The sequence below is a fragment of the Pleurodeles waltl genome, chromosome 11, assembly GCF_031143425.1.
Source record: "Pleurodeles waltl isolate 20211129_DDA chromosome 11, aPleWal1.hap1.20221129, whole genome shotgun sequence".
Taxonomy (NCBI): Eukaryota; Metazoa; Chordata; class Amphibia; order Caudata; family Salamandridae; genus Pleurodeles; species Pleurodeles waltl.
In genome coordinates, this window is record NC_090450.1 from 935,004,070 (window position 1) to 935,026,638 (window position 22,569).

The 22,569-nt window shown below is 46.7% G+C and overlaps 1 protein-coding gene across 1 annotated transcript in view; it reads left to right on the plus strand.

The window, feature by feature from the left end:
* The window catches only part of BICDL1 (BICD family like cargo adaptor 1), a 330,965-nt gene that overhangs the window by 190,874 nt on the left and 117,522 nt on the right, over nt 1-22,569 (plus strand). The window contains exons 3-5 of the mRNA XM_069215035.1: nt 165-281; nt 12,631-12,777; nt 17,793-17,972. Of these exons, the coding sequence (XP_069071136.1) occupies nt 165-281; nt 12,631-12,777; nt 17,793-17,972 (444 nt within the window). The remainder of the gene's footprint in view (nt 1-164; nt 282-12,630; nt 12,778-17,792; nt 17,973-22,569) is intronic.

Genomic DNA, 22,569 nt, shown 5'->3' on the forward strand with positions numbered 1-22,569 from the left:
CCCTTACTTAGACTCACACAGCTGTGATGGCTGCAAACCTTATTGTTACTGTAAACAGTTCAGACATTCAAACGAACGTACATTGCAGTATATATCTATTATATATATTATTATGATTGTTTTTACTTGACTTTCGCAACTTTACTGATTCTTCCTGATTGCAGGCAACAGAAGTGGAGCGGCAGCTTTCCCTCCAGGTTCATGTCCTCCGAGAAGAGTTCAGGGAGAAGAGTTCTTCAAGCAGTCAACACATCTCACGATTGGAAAACCTACAGGCCGAGGTAAATCTTCAACGTGAAGGGGCATCAGTTTGTAATCCGTTTTTAGGCCAGGAGAAGGCGATTCACTGTTTTTTTACCTTTTTTCACAAATTAAATCCAAGTTGAAACCTGGTTTCTGGGCTTTGGCAAGTCTAGTCGTGGAGTTGGTCTGTAATTGGAGACTGGCCCTGAATTGAATCCGAAGAACAAGATGAAGGTGTGTCTTTTGGTGGCGGCACCCTTCGGATAGTTTAGGGTATTAAGATGGGATTTTGTTTTAGTATCTGTATTCTGTTATGTATTTACTTCTTAAGCCTAAACTCATCAGTGGGTTTTATGGTGCTTTGTAGAATTGAAGTGATACAAATTGAACTAATAGACATGAGTCACCAGTTGTAGTTGCTTATGGTGAATAATCCCAATGAGGGTTGTATTTTGAGATTTGTCGTTGCATGTCAATAATCATTGTGGCAACGAGTGAGTGATTTTGAAAATATGGGATTTAGGGAAACATAGGAAATAATGTAGAAGCCTTTAAGAGAAAAAGTCCAAGGTGAAAGGATTAGCAGAGAGCAAAGGCCCAACCGGTAAGACCTAACGAGAAATGATTAACAGGAAAAAGTCTAGTAGTGATGCAAAAGTCAGTAGGAGAAAAGTCTAACAAAAGAGGGCTAACAGAAAACTCCTAATTAAAAGCTTTAACAGAGATGGTTTAACAGGAGCATTTTAACAGGAAAGTGTAGTAAGAAAAGTCTAACTAAGAAAGGCTGGTTAAAAAGGGCTCCCAGGAAATGGGCAACAGTAAAAGTCTAAAGAGTAAGGGGCGTATTTACAAGCCGCTAGCACCATTTTGTTACACTATGGTGGCGTTAAGGAGGCCTGTCTCCTGCGTCGTATTTACAAAGTGACTTAATGCTTGCATTCTGCCACTTTGTAAACCCTTGCGCCACATTATGCCTTCACCAGGCATAATGTATGCAAGAGTGGCATTTTGACGCAGGGAGGCCCGAAAAAATGCTGCAGTGAAATTTACAACATTTCACTGTGGCATTTTTTCCTTCATTTTTAACGCCTGCTCAGAGCAGACATTAAAATGCCACACCCATTTTAATCAATGGGTCTCCCTGTGCTTTGCTGCACTAGCGTCAACATGTTTTACGCTAGTATAGCAAAGCGCCACAATAGTGTCAAACATTTTGATGCTATTGTCCTAATGACCACCATGGTGCACCGTATCGTAAGTACGGCAGAACCATGGTGTCATTTGGTGCTGCAGGGACGACACAAGAAAGGCGGCGCACCAGGACTGATGCGCTTCTTTCTTGTAAATATGCCCCTTAATTCTTTCTTGAAAGATCTAACTTGAAATGGTCTCTTGGTGCAGGTCTAATAGGAAAAGACTAACGGGAAGCTTCTATCAGGAGGGGTTTAACAAGAAAAGTCTAATAAGAAACAGCTATCTAAAAATGTCTAGCAGAAAAAGGTCTAAAAGGAAAGGTACAACAGTAAAAGTCAAATTAGATAATAGTAACCAGAAAATGTCCAACAGGAAAGGATTAAGTGGAAACGTCTAAGAAAAAAGGGCAAATTGGAAATCCTAACATGAAGGTAGGAACAGTCTAATGGAAAAAGTCTGAAGGGAAAACCATAATGAAAAAAAAATAAGAGCAAAGTTTTAATTAGAGCTACAAGTGGGAAAAAGCAAACCGGAAATTGTAATATCTTGATAGGTCTTTAAATGATTTGGAATACAATTGAGAGTAAAATGTTTTGTTTTGCCTGAGGTCTGATTCTGCTTGAAAGAAAGTGGCACTGTCTGGGTCCTAATGGCGCATAGGAAAAACCTGAGAGGAAACAGATCCCTCAGGATTATGCAGCCTGGGTTTCCTATTCTCGCAGTATAAAATGCATGGCATTTTTTGGGCATTTTATTTACCTTTGCCCTCTGCTTGTAGCAAACAATATCCTATGGCTCCAGGTCACTTCATGCTAAGTGGTTGTCGGACAGAATATCGAGTTGAAAAATATAGAGCAGACAGAATATTGTGTTAAAAATATTGAGCACCAAAATATCAAGAAGGTAAGTGCAAATCGGTAAATATGGATTCATTATTCTTAACTCCACACCTATTTACCTTGACTTTATATATATATGGTCAGGATACATATATGTGGTGTTACATATCGTAAAACTTTGCTTTCCCATAGAAACTTTCCTTCACAATATTTTGTCCTCGATATTCTTGACACAGTATTTTGTCCACACACAATTTTTTTCAGTATGGACCAAACGCTATGTTAAGCATCTAGCCCTGAGATTTTTTTATACCAATTATTTATCTGATGCCTTGATCCATTACATTCATTTGACGTTAGCCAAGGATTGAACAACCGGAATGCAATGGTTCGTTAAACAAATAGAGTTTTGGTGCCATAGAGTAATTTGGTCCTCCACCTCACCGTCCCCACTCAAGGCATAATGAGCCAGGTCTACGAAGCCTGTTTACATTTCTTAACAGTCCAATTCAGTATTTAAGGCCATTAAGAAATGCAAACTGGGCTTTTCAAATATAAAAGCCCTTTAAGGAATCACAAATTGCAATTTCTACTCTGTAGAAATCACAAATTGCGATTCCCAGAATAGGAAATGCAAATAGGAATTTCTTATTTGCATTTCCTATTCTGATGTACCATGCATTTCCTGAATGCAATTTGGGCATTTTGGAGATGCAATTACCACCGACTTGAAGTCGGTGACAACCAGGTGCAATTTAAAACAAGCATTTGCAGTGCAGTGGGTCTCGCATTTGCTCGAGTTAGAGCTATTAGCGTTGTAAACTCCTAACTGGACTTTTCTTGCCACATAAAGTGAAAATTAAAAGTAAAACAGTTTCACATAAGCGAGTCGATTAACAGTGCCGCCGTGAGTGCGAAGAGAGAGACAAAAGGAAAAAGAAGTTCGCTCTCACTCAAACTTATTGGCAAAAGTGCAATTAGCCATGTAACAGGGTTGATGGCTAAGGCGGTAACAAAACCTCCCCAAGGAGGGACAAACGTAAACCATTTACCAGTGTCATCAAAGGATTTTTGAAAAGCAAGCCCATAAACGAGTGATAGTGATGGGCGTGCGGTAGGCGTGGTTAAAAGCCCAGAAGCCCAGATACATACCAACATGTCGGAAAGCAGTGCCTGCGCGCTGCTATGCTCGACCTAAAAAAGCACCCCAAGGTGCTTCTTTTTTTAAATTGCAATAGAGCACACACATGCCCCTTAGGCATATGTGTGCGCTACAGGTTCACCGCTATATTTGGGGTGCACCAAGGGGGGGCCTTTTTCCCATTGCTATCCTTGGTTTTGCATTTCCTAAATAGAGATTTCTTCACAAGAAATCGCTATTTAGGTAATGCAAAACTGGCCTATTGACTCAAATGCAATGGGATTTCTTAAACCGATTTCCTAATAGCGATTCCTACTCTGTAGGAATCGCTATTAAGAAATCGGTATCTTTCTACATAGCGTTTTGCATTTCTTAAAATGCAAAATGCTAGCTACAGAGATACTGATTTCCTAATAGCACTTCCAAGTCCTATTACAAAGTAGGAATCACTGCTAGGAAATCGGTATTAAGAAATCCCATTGCATTTTAGTCAATGGGCCGGTTTTGCATTTCCTAAATAGTGATTTCTTATAAAGAAATCACTATTTAGGAAATGCAAAACCAGGGCTGACAAAGGGCAGAAGGCCCTCCCTCCTTGGTGCACCCCAAAAATAGGGGTGCACCTGTAGAGCACACATATGCCTAAAGGGTATGTGTGTGCTCTATTGCAATTTTTAAAAAAGCACCTTAGGGTGCTTTTGTTAAATTTCACCTGGTCACCACGACTTCAAGTCGGAGGTAATTGCATCTCCTAAATGCCAAAGTTGCATTAAGGAAATGCTTTGTACATCAGAATAGGAATCGCAAATAGGTAATCCTTATTTGTGATTTCATATTCTGTGACTCACAAATTGTCATTTCTACAAAGTAGAAATCGCAATGCGTGATTTCCTAAAGGCCTTTGTACATAAGAAAAGGCCTTTTTGCATTTTTTATCAGCGAAATGCCGATTTGGACCCTTAAGAAATGCATAAAGGCTTTGTACATCTGGCCCTATATCTCAACATGGAGCTGTCAGATGCAGGGTTTTCTCATTTTTACGGGGGTCACCTACTTTTTAGATTCAGAAATTCCAAATAATTTCATAATTGAAAGACACAGGCACATTAAATGTGATGTGAGCCAGAGGCTCGCGTTTCTCTAAGGTGCTCCGCAGTTACAGACGAGTTTCGCCCTGTTGAAGACTCTTCCGTGTGACTTTGTTGCCAGGTTTGCTGAAACTTAAGGAGGGGGCTAGATGTACATGCATTATTGGCATGACTAATGACAATAACTCCGGGCCTGGGTGTACATTCACTGTACTTTGCAAACACAATGTAAAACATTCTGGTCTGAATTTGACAATTTTGCCGGGGCTGCAATGTTTAGCCAGGATCATGTTTTTTTTTTTAAATATGAAAGGTATTTAGTAAAGTACATATTGAAATAAAGAGAAGGCAGTGAGCAGTCCCTTGCGAGGAGTGAACTAGGCCTGTCTGGGGCCTGCAGTGAGAGGGTAGCAGGCAGGGCTTGACACGCCTGTTACCAGAGGCTGTAAAGCTCGAAACACTACTCATTCTGCACATTCTTCAGTGGCAGGCACCTGTCGACCCCTAAACTGGATCCTGCACCTCCGTGTTGTCTCTCTGCAGCCTGGTTTGCTCACTCGAACCTGAGAGCTGGTGACCTCATCTGTCTGTTGCGCGTGGAGGAGGGCTGACGTGGTTATGTTGTACAGGCCTGCCGTAGCCTCAGAGGAAAAGTTGTCACAGCCTTAAGGTTTCAGAGCCCTGATTGGCTGTCACAGGTTATTGTCAAAACTATCTTCCCAGACGTTGCAAAGGAGAGGGTGTTGGTTGGAGTAAGGGATTTCCCAACAAACTAGTACCTCAAAAATCCAAGGGGGCAGGGGAAGAGTCAGTCATATAACAAAAAAGTCCTGGAACCTGATGTTTGGAAATTGCCTGCCCAGTCTCTTTAAAGCTCAATCCACCACGGCCTTGTAGACCTTGCATTGACCTGGTCATGATACAACCAAACGCTTCTTTACCAGAACTCTGAATATTTGTGGCCTAGTGGGCAGCTCGGAATGTTCAGTCTGGGGCATCGTTCTACAGTGGGACATTCTTTAGCTAGTTGGGGGCTCTTGGGCCATATGAACACTGTTCGTTTGGTGGAAATCTCTGGGCCTAATGGAATTCTCTGAGTGTCCTAGAACACTCTGAGTGGGATGGGATGCTCTGGTGGAACACGGTGAGTTTGGTGGAATATTCTGCGCCTTGTGGAAAGTTCCTGATGTAGTAGAATGTCCTCTACCAATGGAATACGCTGATCCTGGTAGAATATTCTCAGTATGTTGGACTGGTTTGGGCTTGATAGTCCCTGGGCCTAGTGGAATGCTTTGGGATAGGCAGAACTCTTCGAACCTAGTGCAATGATTTGAGCTAGAACAAAATCTCTAGATCTAGTGAAATGTTCTTGTAAAGTTATTATACACTCGCCAGGTAGAATGTGTTGGGCATAGTGGAATACTACGGGCATTGTGGAGTGCTCTGAGCTGGGTGGAATGCTCTGGTCCTAGTGGAATATTTGGGCAAGGTGGAACGCACCGGCCTAGTGGAATGCTTTAGGCAAGGTGGAACGCACCGGCCTAGTGGAATGCTTTAGGCATGGTGTAAGGCACTTGGCCTGGTGGAATGTTCTGGTCCTATTTGGATGCTTTGAGCCTGGCGCAGCACTCTGGCGCTGGTAGAATGCTTTGGTTCGGTGGAGCACTCTGGCCCTGGAGGAACCATCTGGGCATGGTAGAATGTTCTAGGTCTTTAGGAACACTGCCTCTCATGGAACGCACCGGAGCAGTGTTCTGGACCTGATGGAACACTGTTGGTCTGTTGCATGCTGTTGGTCTGGTGGAAATCTCTAAGTCTGGTGAAATGTGTCCTTAACAACTCACCCCTTTTCTGTTTTTTTTTTCCTCCCTTTGCCACTTCCCTTACTGCCATTTCTCACGTCCCCACCTCACTTCTCCACTTCTGCCTTCATATTTCCCTTTGCCCTTGGTACATCTCCATGCCTTTTCCATGTTTCTACCCCTCACTCTTTATGATTCCCCCACCTTTTCTGTTTGTTGATGCATCAACACTTTCCCACCGTCCCTTGTCACTCCACACGCCCCCTTCATTTTACCACACCTGTCATTTGTGACCCTTTCTCTGGGTTCCTTGCCTCTTCTTCATGTGCCTGACCTCTGACCTTTCCCTTCTCGATGGGAGTAGCAGATCATTAAAGTAAGTACTGCTGTTATCTATGGCTTCTGCATGGCAGTCCATGGTCCCATCATGCACCACTGTCATTGCATGACATTCTAAAGTCTTAACTGTGAGGATCACGTTGTATTGTATTGTAATGTAGTGCACATGTATATAGCGCTTACTACTTCTATGGGGGGGTCTGAAGTGCTTGCCCACAACACCCATCCATGAGAACCAGAAAGGAGACTAAAAGGGCTGACACGCCCTTACGCATGGGACCTATTTGTTCAGCACAAATGTTTTAAAGAATTAAAGAGATGTGCAGATTTTTCTATGCATGCAAAACGCCTCATATGTGTCCTTGTTTCTCTGAAGCTGCTTGGGGTTTCATAATCACTGCTTCACATAGGCAACGCTACAGACCGAAGACTGGAATCAAATCTAAGCGAAGTTGTTTCCCCATAACAAGCAAACAGGAGTGTTTAGGGCACAGTCCCAAATGTTTTTGAGTACGTGAAAGTTTGTTTCATGAGTTTCCCTGTTAAATAACCCGTCTTAATATAACTATGTAAACATTGTTTTGCGGTTCGGGGAAACAAGTTAGAATTGTCATTTTAAATGTGAAATAAAGCCTCGGAATTCACCAGAAAGTGAAACCTTTAGATTTTCGCAACTTTTTTTCTTAATTTGCATGAGCAACGCTTTAGTAACTTGGCCAGCCCTGTGAGGTACTCTCCTCCCACCCCTAACCTCGGCTGGTGGAGGTTCTGCCGTGAGATCATATGCACATCTCTAGTAAAGTCGGGAATGTTGCGTTGTTTGTGCTGTTCTTCTGGCCATCGGTGGCGGCCGGCAGTTTTAGGAGGAAGGGGGCGGGCGGGAAGCATACTCACACTTACACACACAAACACACACGGCACGCACGCACATCCATTAACAACACTCATCAACATTCAAACATACACGCACGCACCAAACATTCATTAAAAAAAAATCACACACACACTTACCTTCAGCCTCGAAGGTACAAGGAGGGTTGGGACTCCTTAGGTCAGCCAATGAGGGAAGGCAGCAGTCCCAGCCTTGTTACAGAGTGGGATGGGGTCAGTGAGACTGCTGACCCCACCCCACTCTGTGACAAGGTGTCACTGATTGACACTCGCCCTGGGCGCTTCAGGGTTTAAACCTGAAGCGCCCAGGTCGAAGTCAATGGGTGACGCTTTCCTCGTCACCCGGGGGAGGGCCTCGAGGCACCTTTGCTGAGCTGAGGAGGTCACGCCCATAGGAGCGGTGACCTCTTCAGCCCAGCAAAGTTCAGCTCAGGCAGCCAGGAGTCTGCGCAAATCGCGCATGTCTGCTCCTGGCTGCCTGACCTGAACATGAAGAGTGTCTGTCAGGCTGACATTTGTTCAGCCTGACCGCCACTCTTCATGATGGGCAAAAGGTGGGGGGGCTTGGCCCCTCCGCCCTAAAGGACGGATTGCGCCTGCTGGCCATGCCTTACTCTGGGTGGGTATGGTTGTAATTTGGCTGATTACAGGCTTGCCCCCGCTGTGCCTCCCACCCTTGTGCACTTCTTTGTGAGTTGATTTGTCCCCTCTGCATTGGACGGAGACCACTTGATTGTCTCCTGTCGAGGAGATGAGCGATACCATTTTACTTACATGCCAATAATGTCTGGCAGGTTTTGTCACTGGTGTACATGTTTGCCGTTCAGAATTTGTTGTGGTTTGTCTCTCCTATTCTGCACCCTCCAGTCCTGTGCATGCATGCAGCAGGGATGGGTCAGCGGACGAGCATTGAGGGAGCGGGGAAAGGTCTCGAGAAGGCATTAATGGGCAGTCACCAGACGAACACTGAGGGTGCAGGGCTAGAAAAGGCCATTCTTGTCCAGGGAGAGGCCAACAGAAGAGCATTGATGGAGCATGGACAGGTAAACAGATGACATTGGTGGCCAGCGATAGGTCAGCAGAGGAGCATTGATTGAGCAGGGATAGGTCAGCAGAGTGCATTCGTGCCAGGTAGAGGTCTGCAGAGGAGCATTGATAAGCAGGGATAGGTCAGCAGAGGAGCATTCGTGGCCAGGGATAGATTAGCAGAGGGGCCTTGATGGAGCTGAGATGGGTCAGCAGAGGAGCATTGATGAAGCAGGGATAGGTCAGCAGAGTGAATTTGCGGCCAGGGAGAGGTCTGAAGAGGAGGATTGATGGAGCAGGGATAGGTCAGCAGAGGAGCATTCATGTCCAGGGATAGGTCAGTAGAGGGGCAAGGGATGGGTCAGCAGAGGAACATTGATGGAGCAGGATAGGTCAGCAGAGGGGCTTTGGTGTGATGGAGCAAGGATAGTTCAACAGAGGGACATTGAAGGAGCAGGGATAGGTCAGCCAAGTGCATTCACGGGCATGGAGAGGGGCCTTGAAAAGGCCGGGATCGGTCTGCAGAGAGGCGTTGATAAATGAGGTACAGGTCAGCAGGCATTGAATAAGAAAGACTAGGTTAGTAAGGGACATTGAAGTGGCAGAAATAGGCAAGTAAGGGGAATTGAAGGGCAGGGATAGGTTCGCAGAGAGCATTGAAGTGGCTGGGAGAGGTTAGAAAGGGACAAGGAGAAGATAGTAAGGGGAACTGGATAAACCAGGCGTATGTTAGTAAGGGGCTTTGAAGGGACAGGGCTAGGTCTTTGAAGGGACAGGGCCAGGGCTAGGGCTGAGACAGGAATATGAAATTACAGGGCATTGAAGGTACGGGGATTGGTTAGTAAGGGGAAGTGAAGGTAGAGGATTAAAAGAAAAAAGGGAGCACACTGCCTCACACTCCAGCAAAAAGTTAGCCCCAATGCATCATGGTAAATGCAGTCACTTTGTTTTGTATTGAAAAAGTAATCAAAAGTCTTTCACCTAAGTAGGTGCAGCAAGTGCTGTGTATCTCTGGACACGTGTTTCTAGGTTTAGCCCGTCATCAGCAGAGAGCAGCCAAAGTCTGTGGGGATGCTTGAAATGCCGCCAAAAGTCTTCTCAGGTTTATGTACCACTCACTGGCGCACAGGTGCCTCACCAGAGCTCGTCAGCTCAAGGGAGCAGTCATTGGACAAAAAGAAAAAAGGGAGCACACTGCCTCACACTCCAGCAAAAAGTTAGCCCCAATGCATCATGGTAAATGCAGTCACTTTGTTTTGTATTGAAAAAGTAATCAAAAGTCTTTCACCTAAGTAGGTGCAGCAAGTGCTGTGTATCTCTGGACACGTGTTTCTAGGTTTAGCCCGTCATCAGCAGAGAGCAGCCAAAGTCTGTGGGGATGCTTGAAATGCCGCCAAAAGTCTTCTCAGGTTTATGTACCACTCACTGGCGCACAGGTGCCTCACCAGAGCTCGTCAGCTCAAGGGAGCAGTCATTGGACAAAAAGAAAAAAGAGAGCACACTGCCTCACACTCCAGCAAAAAGTTAGCCCCAATGCATCATGGTAAATGCAGTCACTTTGTTTTGTATTGAAAAAGTAATCAAAAGTCTTTCACCTAAGTAGGTGCAGCAAGTGCTGTGTATCTCTGGACACGTGTTTCTAGGTTTAGCCCGTCATCAGCAGAGAGCAGCCAAAGTCTGTGGGGATGCTTGAAATGCCGCCAAAAGTCTTCTCAGGTTTATGTACCACTCACTGGCGCACAGGTGCCTCACCAGAGCTCGTCAGCTCAAGGGAGCAGTCATTGGACAAAAAGAAAAAAGGGAGCACACTGCCTCACACTCCAGCAAAAAGTTAGCCCCAATGCATCATGGTAAATGCAGTCACTTTGTTTTGTATTGAAAAAGTAATCAAAAGTCTTTCACCTAAGTAGGTGCAGCAAGTGCTGTGTATCTCTGGACACGTGTTTCTAGGTTTAGCCCGTCATCAGCAGAGAGCAGCCAAAGTCTGTGGGGATGCTTGAAATGCCGCCAAAAGTCTTCTCAGGTTTATGTACCACTCACTGGCGCACAGGTGCCTCACCAGAGCTCGTCAGCTCAAGGGAGCAGTCATTGGACAAAAAGAAAAAAGGGAGCACACTGCCTCACACTCCAGCAAAAAGTTAGCCCCAATGCATCATGGTAAATGCAGTCACTTTGTTTTGTATTGAAAAAGTAATCAAAAGTCTTTCACCTAAGTAGGTGCAGCAAGTGCTGTGTATCTCTGGACACGTGTTTCTAGGTTTAGCCCGTCATCAGCAGAGAGCAGCCAAAGTCTGTGGGGATGCTTGAAATGCCGCCAAAAGTTTACCATGATGCATTGGGGCTAACTTTTTGCTGGAGTGTGAGGCAGTGTGCTCCCTTTTTTCTTTTTGTCCAAGGTAGAGGATTATGTTAGTAAGGGACATTAAAGAGGCAGGGATTGATTTGCAGACAGCCTTGAAGGGCCAAGGATAGGTTACTAAGGGACAAAGAAGGGCCAGGGACATGTTAGCAAGGGGCATAGAAAGGACAGGGATATGTTAGTAAGGGACATTGAAGGGGCAATGATAGGTTAGTAAGGGACAGGGACATGTTAGTGAGGAGCATTGAAGGGTCAGGGATGTGTTAGTGAGGGACACTGAAGGGGCAAGGATAGGTTAGTAAGGGACATTGACGGGCCAGGGATAGGTTATTAAGGGGAAGTGAGGAGGAGAGATATGTTAGTAAGGGACAGGAAAGGGACAGGGATAGATTAGTAAGGGGCTTTGAAGGGGCATTGATAGGTTAGTAAGGGACATTGAAGGGGACAGTATAGCAAAGTAAGAGGATGTAAAATAGGAGGGATGTGTTAGGGACATTTAAGGGGCAGAAATAGGTTAGAAGCAGGTGGCAGAGGTTTGCAAGGGGCATTGAAGGGAGTGTCATAGGTTAGTAAGAGGCATTGGTGGGACTTGTATAGGTTAGGAGTGGATATTGAAGAGTCAAGGGTAGGTTAGAGAGGTACAGGGATAGGATAGTGAGGGGCAGTAAATTAGCAGGAATAGGTTAGTAACTGACATTGAAGGAGCAGTGGTAGGTTATTAAGAGGAACTGAAGAAGGCTGGAATTTGTTAGTAAGGATCTTTGAAGGGATAAGTTAGTAAGGGGAAGTGATGGAGGAGGGAAATATTGGAAATGGACATTGAAGGGGACAGGGATAGGTCAGTAGATGAAGAGAAGGAAAAGGGACGTTAGTAAGGGATATTGAAGGTGCAGGGATACTCTAGTAAGGGGCTTTGGAGGGACTGGGATAGGCTCGCAGAACGCATTTAAGGGACAGGTAGGTTACTAAGGGGAAGTGAAGGGGGATATGTTAGTAAGGGACATCGAAGGGGCAGGGAGAGATTAGAAAGGGCAAGGATAGGATAGTAAGGGATGTTGAATGGACTGGGATAGGCTCACAGGGGACACTGAAGTTGCAGGGATAGGTTAGAAGGGGAAGTGAAGGAGGCGAGATATGTTAGTAAGGGACATTGAAGAGGAAGGACTAAGTTCACAGAGGGCATAGAAAGGGCAGCTATAAATTAGTAAGGTGATGGTACAGTCCAGGTTAGCAAGGGGAACTGAAGTAGTAGTGAAGGAGCATCCGAGGCCCTGATGACGCAGTAGTTGCCAGTGACAACAGGTGGATGCCTATACACCTGCCCAGACCTATCGATGCATCAGTAGACTGATGGGTAGAGCGTTTTTTTGGGGCGTAATCAGCCCTGCTTCCACCTCCTCCAGTTTCATCCCCATGGAATTTCCCGCCGCCTCCCCCGGCTGTGCTCTGATGCCGTCTCCTTCCTTACCAGGCACCTCACATTCCTGTTCCTGGCAGCCTCACTCCCACTGCTCCGAAGGCTGCCCTCGCATTCCTGCTGCGCGCTCACTCACTCCCCCTGCCTCGCACTCAGTCGGTTGCTGTAAACACACTCTCGGCTCTCCCCTGCTGCAGACGGCAAATGACGGAGGGCCCAGGGGCAGCCCCTGACCCGTGCTCCCCGGACTGGGACGAGGCCGGGCTCCCATCCTCTGCTTCTGCCTTTCAGATTAACATGCTTTCGGACCGAAAGCGGGACCTGGAGCAGAGGCTGAGCGCCATGATGGAGGAGAACGACCTGCTTCAAGGCACTGTGGAGGAGCTGCAGGACCGCATCGTGACGCTGGACAGGCAGAGCTGCGACAAGGACCTGCAGGTAAGGCAGGCTGGCCCAGGCTCTGGGGGTGGTGGGTCGTGGCGGTCCTGTGCTGTCTGTGGGAGAGGAGGACTGTGTCTGTGGTAGTGGGAGACTGTGGAAAAAGGCCCGCATTTAGCGTCAGGCACTGTCTGAGGGAGAAAGTACTGTGCCTGCGAGACTTAGAGGACGTGGCAAGTGCCTAGAGGTTGTACTGGGACCGAGGCTGTGTTTGAGTGGAAGAATGTGTCTGTGTGAGTGCTAGGAGGCTGTGTCTGTGTGGGTGGGAGGCTGTGTCTGGGTGCGACAAGGGCCTGCAGGTTGTATGGGCCATTTCGAGGGCTTGCAGGTTGTGGTGGGCCTCATCCTCTGTCTGTGGAAGAAAGAGGCTGTGACAAGGACCTGCAAGTTGGACCGGCTCGCAGGCTGTGTCTGTGAGAGAGGAGGCTGTATCTGTGAGAAGGGGAGGCCATGACAAGTGCCTGTAGTTAAGACTGGGCTCAGTCTCTGTCTGTAGACAAGAGAATGTGTGTCTGTGGAAGTGAAACACTGTAGCAAGGGCCTACAGGGTGAACTGTACGTCAGGCACAGGCTGTGGGAGAGGGAGGCTGTGTCTGAGAATCAGAGGCTGTGACAATGGGCATGCAGGTAGGGGTGTGTGCCTCTGTATAGTGGTGGGGGGGGGTGGCTAAGGCCTGCTGGTTGTTCCAAGCTGCAGGTCCTGTGTTTAGGAGAGGGAGGCTGTGTGAGAGTGGGAGGCCATGACACGTGCCAGTACTTGATACTGTGCCTCTGACACTGTCTGTGGAAGAGAGGGGCTGTAACTGTGGCAACGGGAGCCTGTGACAAGGGCCCGTAGGTAGTAGTGGGAATACAAGACCATGGGTGTGGGAGCCCGTGACCAGGGCCTTGCATGACCCTTTTTCGGATGGGGGGATTCAGTTCCAAAACCATAGTAGCTGTGGTCGTTTGCCACTGATATCCTGGGGTCCTTCCTACGATGTCTCTAAAATGGGCCAGCTACACCCTTCTCAGTGAGGTAGTGTGGGGAGCAAGAACTCAGAGCCCAACAGTCAAACAGCACACATAGAAAGAGCAAAAGGCCATGTATTATTGTTGATGTGCAGGATAGAACACCTTCCTGCACATAAACAATCATTCAATAATGATGATTTGGTACTTCTATGTGTGCTACATTCTGCAGCACACATCGAAGTGCCAAATCGCCATTGTAGATTGTTTATTTGTAGGAAGGGACACCTCCCTGCACATAAACAATCAATCCCCTCAATGAAGACACCCTTGCACTATGGTGTAAGGATGCCTTAGTTGTCGCTGGCAGCTAAGTTTAGCACCAGCGCAGGGAGAAATACAGGGGTGCTCTGTATTTTAGTAAATATGGCGCATCCCTGCGTTTCTAAAGTGATGCAGTGTGGCGCTGCAATTTTTTTTCGCCGCACTGCGCTGCACCACTTTCTAGTAAATCTGGCCCAATATTTTTCAAACTAACCATTTTTTAAGACCTAGTAAACCAGGGGTCTCAAATGAGTAGCTCTGGAGCTACTAGTAGCTCGCCAGAACCCTTGAAATAGCTTTTAGAGTTGAAATACAGACCAGTACCACTTTCAGAGGGTCTGTGCATATTAAAGAAGGTGGCACTGCTTGCCTCAAGATGCTGAGAGTCATAGCCTGCAAACTAATGACCGGGCGTCATGATAAGACTTAAACATATACTGTGTTGGCCTATGGGATCTGCCTCATGGCCATCTGTCTTCACTCACACATTTAAAGTTGATAACTGAATGAGAGGCATATTGTGGTGGTCCATTATGCTAGAGGATACCTCATGCTTTGGCTGATATTTCATTAGTTAGGTGGAGGCACTGAATACTGATGGGCTTTTTCCTGGTATTTCTGCTGGTAATTGTGCCTTAAAGACGTGTGTGGGCGCTACTTATAATTCTGCTTATTGTGTCCATAGTATAATGTTAACATATGTGATTACTATTTTACAGTGCTAAAAGTTTCTAGTAGCTCATGAGGAATTTGCTTGAGCAAAAGTAGCTCTTATTACAGAAAAGATTGGAGATCCCCTATTCTAAACAGACAAGAGAGCAAGCGTGGGTGTGTTTTTGTCTGTGTGTGTGTAAAAATCCCAGGTGAAATCCAAGACTCCTCACTATATCCGACTCAAAGCACTTAAGCCCAACTATTTACAACAGAATGCATTTTTAGGGGATTCTAACTACCCAAAAAACCCTCCTGAAGCTAAGCCCTGTCCAGTCCAGGTTTTTCCTTTGCATTTTGGGACTTGTAGTCCTGATTTTATAATGGGACGAACTTTAATTAAGTCTCAGGATGCGAAGCAAAAACCTCGAGTGCGTGAGCCACTTGCGTTTGGCCTGGAAGCCTTGAGAGCTCCGCTTTTGAGTGTTGGTTTCTTTCATGTAAATCCCTTGGCCGTGTTGAAAAAATCAGCTTCAGCCCTCAGCTCCACTTCTTAATTCCACGATGACCTTCGAAGAGGACAAAAACATCACAAAGGAGGGGGAGGCTGCATTGTGACCGAAGAGATGTGTTCACCTCAGTGGTCCGAGTTTTGATCAGCGTTGACTCATGTTTACTGAAGCAGAAATGCGCATATTTCAGCATGAGAGGTGGTGCGCGGTGGGTGCAGCGTGCATATTGCAGATAAGAGGTGCACAACTTTATAATAATGCCATTGTCAAAGCCATATTACACGTGGGCTGATTCAGGAAAATTGAGTCACGTCACTGAGCAATCAAGAAACACTTCTAGTGGGGAAATTGTCAGCTGTCGCAGCTGGAAAGGCGAGCTGGAATCATGGCTTTCCTATTTTACAAAATGTATGATCTTTGGCAGTTCATCCTATGTCGATTAGTTTTCCTACCTTGTCCAGATTTATTGTATTTACACTCCCCATGGCAGGCTTTGCAGGGCAAAGTGGTGCTTACACGTCTTTTTTAGAGCAATGCAGCCCGCAGGTCTTGCTGAACAGAGTTCTGGATAATTTGTCCACTTAAGAGCAATGCCGCACTGCAACTTGCATGCAGAACTGCATTGCATAATGGGGTGACCAGAATTTTAAAGGCAAAAACTTGGACATTTCACAAAAATAGAAGAAGGGCTACAATTTTACTTCAGCTGAGCGCACAGAATGACAGCGCTCGTCAGCGTAGATGTGCAGGAGATGCTCTAAGAACATAAATAAAATGCAATTTTTAAACATAAAAAGGCCCCTCTCACGGTTTTTAGGCGACTGTCTCTAAAAACCGGGACATGGGTTAACTTTCCCGAATTCTGTGGGGACAGCTGGTGAAAAACTGGGACTGCCCCGGCAAACCTGGGACTCCTGGTCACCCCTTTGCATGAACAATAATTCATCCAGGCCTATGTGTTCTTAAAAATAGACAAACACCCAATATTAAGGTCCTGATTACAAGTAGAGCAGGGTTTATCACACCTGGTAATTATCACGCGTGACAAAGATTACATCCTTTGTTAACTGTTGGCACATCAAACTAGACAGCATTTATCAAGCTAGCAAGGCCTGGTGTTTAGTAGGCCACTGAGGTTTTGGTAGGAAGCACAAAATCCGCCTGTTATTTCCCCCAAAACCTAAATAGCAGGTATTTCAAGCACTGGAGGTCGCATTCAACCTCAGGCTTCCTACACTCGGGCACAGTCACTGTACCCCAAGAGACACCACTTGGAAGCTGTGTGCCAGCACACACCAAATAGCCCTGCTTTTGTGGCGGTGCGGAGGTGGAAATTTTTTTCAGTTAGGGGAACTTCTTGAGTGTTAAACCCAACCTTGGCCTTTAGATTTCAAGAGGCCTGCCATTTTTAAATCTCCCTGCTGCAATAACAGGGCATTTTAGCAAAATTGCTCCCGTCAAAGGGCCGCCCCAGAATTTGTTTTTACAGAAATAGACCCATGAAGCAATGTCTCAGATGTGCTGAGAACTTTCGTCCAACATGACAGGGGACTTTGTTTCTTCTTCCTGTTCATGTTCACTATAACTTAACTTAAATAGTGGTTGTAAACAGAAAAAGAAGCATTGGAGGACTCATCTACTCTAAATAGGCAGGTCTTCCGACGCTGTGGTGCTGGCGATCCTTTGGCGAGTGGCAAAGGGTTGATGACGGCAGATCCACTGAGGTTCTGTCTCTTGAGTGCAAGCAGTTCCCCAAGTCCAGATGAGGTGAGTGTTAAGTAACAGGGCATCCTCTGCTTTTTCATTGTTGGTCTGATACTGCCAAAATCAAGGGACTTCCAGAGCTGGTGTAGAGATTGTTGGGTCCCTCAGTGAAGTGAAACCACCACCTATAAGTGTCACTTAGGCCATGCTAGATGCTTCATGGGGACGTGCAATAAACCAAGGCGTGAGCTATGAAAACACCTGCAAGGATCACACATAATTTTACTAGACTAGGAACATCAGCCAGACCTATGAAAGCACCTGTAGAGATAACACTATTGAACTAGAGATAGATCTTTATCTGCCCAATAGCGATAGCACATGACTGTGCACTGTACTAAGAACACAGACGTGGGCCACCCACCTCAGAGACAGCGCTAGGTACTATACAGAGGACAGACAGGAGGTGGTTGTCTGCAAAGTTATAGGAAAACTATTTCATAGAAAACCATTACTGAGAAACCACTTCAACTAAAAACTGTTTAATATAAACTTTCAAGATGAATGGCATCTACCATTTCATAGAGACTAGTTCAGAGAATGGCTTTTGTTAGAAAAAGGTAAAAAGGTGTATCTCTGCAAGGTTTACATAGATTCTTTATCTCTGCACCGACTATATATCTCCGTATTATGTACATCCTACATGTTTTATAACTCTGTCTCTCACCCTGGTTTAAACTCCCATTTTCGTTGTCACAAGGCTTCGAGGGCTGTGGTGAGATCTTTGTGAACCACCTCTATCCCAGAGGGTGTGAATCACAACCAGCATTTGCTTTCTTTTTTAACTTAATTTGTTGTTTCTTTTTTCCACAGCTACGCCAAAGCCAGCAGGAGCTGCAGGAGCTGCGGCTCTCGTCCCGCCAGCTGCAGCGGAAGTTGGAGGAGCTAAGCGAGGAGCGCAACCTGCAGAACTTCAATAGCAATAGTACCTCGTTGTTGTCAGAGATTGAGCAGAGCATGGAAGCGGAAGAGCAGGAGCAGGAGCGGGTGCAGGTACCGATAGTACCCTTATTTCTAGGGCAGCGTGTGTCAGACAGGTCCTAGAGATCCAAGCCGGGAATTCAGGATAGCCACTAAGTATGTAAATAAGTTCCAAAATATGCAAAAACATCATCCTCGCCGCCAAAATGTGGAACACTCTTCCCAACCCCCCTCGCCAGACCAAAGACCTCCTTACCTTCAGGAAACTTCTCAAGACCTGGCTGTTCGAGCAGTAGCAGCACCTCCCCCCCCTCCTCAGCACCTTGAGACCCTCACGGGTGAGTAGTGCGCTTTACAAATTCCTGATTGATTGATTGATCCTGACCTTCATCTAGTTGTCTTTATGCAAGAACCATTTCTTGCAAACTTTATATCTTAGCCTTGATCAGAAACATAAACTGGAGTTTGCAAAGGGATTGGAATTCCAAGTTAAGCAATAAACACTGTGCGTCTGCAATTTCCCCCTGACAGGTTCTAACAGGTCACACCTGCCAGACTTTATCACTGACATATGGCTGGGAAAAAAAGCAGAGATGCTCAGTTCGGTGTGTTCAATACAGATTCTGCATGTTATGCCCCATTTTCAAATTGAAAATTTATAATAGGAGGTATTTACCACCCGCACCAAATACTTCACAATAAAATAATGTTTTTTATCAGGGCTCTGTATACAAGTTGAGGGCTTATTTTTGATTCCTTTGCTAACAACAGTTTGAACAGGGATCGGAATTAGGAGTTGTCCGATAATTATCACACTCAGGTTTCCCATGATAGATTCTGGCAGGGCAAAACTACTGAACTATATCATGAGAAAATGCCCATAAAAATGGCAAACTTGCATATTTCGGTGTGTTAAATACTGATGGTGCATGTTACGCTTCATTTCTAAGTTGGAAACTAAGGGCATGTCTATCAGATTGTTATGCAGTGAAGCACAGCAAGTATCCTTGCTTGACAGGGAAAGGGCAGGAATGCACCATATTTAAGGGATACGGCTGATTCCTGACTTTTCCCCCTGTGTTGGCAGACAATGGGCTGCCTAGCGCCAATGCAGCTACCCTTGCACTAAGGGTGTCTGTGTTGTATGCAGGATTCTTGTTGTGGAGGAAGGTGTCCCTTCCTGCACAAAAACAATCCTGAAAGGCATAGAAAGGAAGAAACAAGGAAAAATAAAGATATTTCTCCTCGTTATGCCTCTCTTGGGGAGGCGTAGGATGTTGGTGCATCCCCAGGCTTACAAGGATGCATCAAAATCCATGGAAGTTGCGTATGAACACCTGCGTAACACCCATGGAACGCCTCCCTAGGGCAGAGTAAGGCAACGCAGCAATTTGTGCTGCGTTGCCTTACTCCAGATTTTTGAAGCCACTCAGAGCCATGGAAAGTGGCTTTGCGTGGCTTGAAAAATCTGACTTAAGGTTTGCGTCACTCTTGCACCACGCTGCATGGCGCAAGAGTGACGGAAACCCGGTCATAAATATGGCCCTAAGAACAGACATTTTTTACCATATACAGTAAATGTTTCCCTCTGAGATTACAGTATTTACTGGGTGTGGATAATATCTTGCCCTGTTCCACACATATTGGAATCAGGGCCTTAGATTCCTTGATGTAAATGCCTCTAAGTTGATATCGCTCTTTCTTTTGTGGATCCGACACACTTGCATCGTGTTGGACACTCTTGAGCTGTGAGCGCATTTATATAATAATGTGAAGGTATGTCCAGACACAGATGTGTAGCAAGGAGGCCATTAACACTGATGCAAGCAAGGAAAATGCCCTCGCACCTCAGCTGCCTGATAGAAGAGAAGCATGATTAGAGTGCAGTGGGTTTTTCACATTGCCGGGTCTTGTTGTCATTGCACAAGTCTCACTAAAGAGATTTTTGTCTCTGACCTGGCAGGAGTAAATATAAAAGAGAGGAAGGAAGGGGTGTAGATCTCTACTTGACCATGAAGAGGAGGTCAAGGTATGTTTAGATATTCTGACATGTATAAATGATCTTGCATTTGATTTGGAGGATTGGGGTAAAATGGCAAAGCGTTATCACAACAGATTGCCCGGTACTGGAGAGGAGGGGAGGACGGAATTCATTGAGGTTTACCTAACCTGCTCGAGATAGTGATGAACACATGTGGGAAGAAGAAGGTGTGGACATATCTCACTCTAACAGGCATGACTGAATGTCTAGAAGAAGACTTGTAGATACATTACCATCCAGAGAACATGGGGCTCTGAAATAGATCCATTTCATTCTGGTCAGTGAAATACTTTGGAACAGTAAGATACTCAGGGAATTAAATGTCAGTACAGCTAGGGTGCACCAGAGGGCAAATAATGCACTTATGCCTGGCTGCATTATCTAGGGGAACTTTTTCCAATGCTGCTATATTTTGCAAAAACTCTGATGCAGAATACTGAGGACTCTTAGGGAGGGCTTGTGTAAGTAAATGCCTCCTTGGCATGGTTACCCCCTGATTTTTGCCTTTGCTGATGCTTAGTTATGATTTGAAAGTGTGCTGGGACCCCGCTAACCAGGCCCCAGCACCAGTGTTCTTTCCCTAAACTGTACCTTTGTCTCCACAATTGGCACAACCCTGGCACTCAGGTAAGTCCCTTGTAACTGGTACCCCTGGTACCAAGGGCCCTGATGCCAGGGATGGTCTCTAAGGGCTGCAGCATGTCTTATGCCACCCTAGGGACCCTTCACTCAGCACATGCACACTGCTTCACACCTTGTGTGTGCTGGTGGGGAGAAAATGACTAAGTCGACATGGCACTCCCCTCAGAGTGCCATGCCAACCTCACACTGCCTGTGGTATAGGTAAGTCACCCCTCTAGCAGGCCTTACAGCCCTATGGCACAGTGCACTATACAACAGGTGAGGGCATATGTGCATGAGCACTATGCCCCTAAGCAAAACCTTAGACATTGTAAGTGCAGGGTAGCCATAAGAGTATATGGTCTGGGAGTCTGTCAAACACGAACTCCACAGCACCATAAAGGCTACACCGAAAACTGGGAAGTTTGGTATCAAACTTCTCAGCACAATAAATGCACACTGATGCCAGTGTGCACTTTATTGTAAAATACACCCAGAAGGGCATCTTAGAGATGCCCCATGAAAACATACCCGACTTCCAGTGTGGGCTGACTAGTTTCTGCCAGCCTGCCACACACCAGACATGTTGCTGGCCACATGGGGAGAGTGCCTTTGTCACTCTGTGGCCAGGAACAAAGCCTGTACTAGGTGGAGGTGCTTCTCACCTCCCCCTGCAGGAACTGTAACACCTCGCGTGAGCCTCAAAGGCTCACCCCCTTTGTTACAGCACCACAGGGCATGCCAGCTAGTGGAGATGCCCGCCCCTCCGGCCACTGCCCCCACTTTTGGCGGCAAGGCTGGAGGAGATAATGAGAAAAACAAGGAGGAGTCACCCCCCAGTCAGGACAGCCCCTGAGGTGTCCTGAGCTGAGGTGACTCTTACTTTTAGAAATCCTCCATCTTGTAGAAGGAGGATTCCTCCAATAGGATTAGGGATGTGCCCCCCTCCCCACAGGGAGTAGGCACAAAGAGGGTGTAGCCACCCTCATGGCAGTAGCCATTGGCTACTGCCCTCCCAGACCTAAACGCACCCCTATATTCAGTATTTAGGGGCTCCCAGAACCAAAGTAGACAGATTCCTGCAGCCTAAAGAAGAAGAAGGACTGCTGACCTGAAGCCCTGCAATGAAGACTAAGACGACAACTGATTTGGCCCCAGCCCCACCGGCCTGTCTCCCTACTTCGAGGAAAACTGCAACAGCGACGCATCTCACAGGGTCCAGCGACCTCTGAAGCCTCAGAGGACTACCCTGCATCTAAAGGACCAAGAAGCTCCCAAGAACAGCGGCCCTGTTCAACAAACTGCAACTTTCTGCAACAAAGAAGCAACTTTAAAAGACCACACGTTTCCCGCCGGAAGCGTGAGACTTTCCACTCTGCACCCGACGCCCCCAGCTCGACCTTCGGAAAACTAACACTACAGGGAGGACTCCTGGCGACTGCGAGCCCGTGAGTAGCCAGAGTTGACCCTCCTGAGCCCCCACTGCGACGCCTGCAGAGGAAATCCAGAGGCTCCCCCTGACCGCGACTGCCTGTAACAAGGAACCCGCACTGCACCCGCAGCCCCCAGGACCTGAAGGACCCGAACTCCAGTGCAAGAGCGACCCCCAGGCGACCCTCTGCCTAGCCCAGGTGGTGGCTACCCTGAGGAGCCCCCCCTGTGCCTGCCTGCATCGTTGAAGAGAACCCCGGGTCTCCCCATTGATTCCTATCAGAAACCCGACGCCTGTTTGCACTCTGCACCAGGCCGCCCCTGTGCCGCTGAGGGTGTATTTTCTGTGCCTGCTTGTGTCCCCCCGGTGCCCTACAAAACTCCCCTGGTCTGCCCTCCGAGGACGCAGGTACTTACCTGCTGGCAGACTGGAACCGGGGCACCCCTGTTTCCATTGAAGCCTATATGTTTTGGGCACCACTTTGACCTCCGCACCTGACCGGCCCTGAGCTGCTGGAGTGGTAACTTTGGGGTTGCCTTGAACCCCCAAAGGTGGGCTACCTTGGACCCAACTTT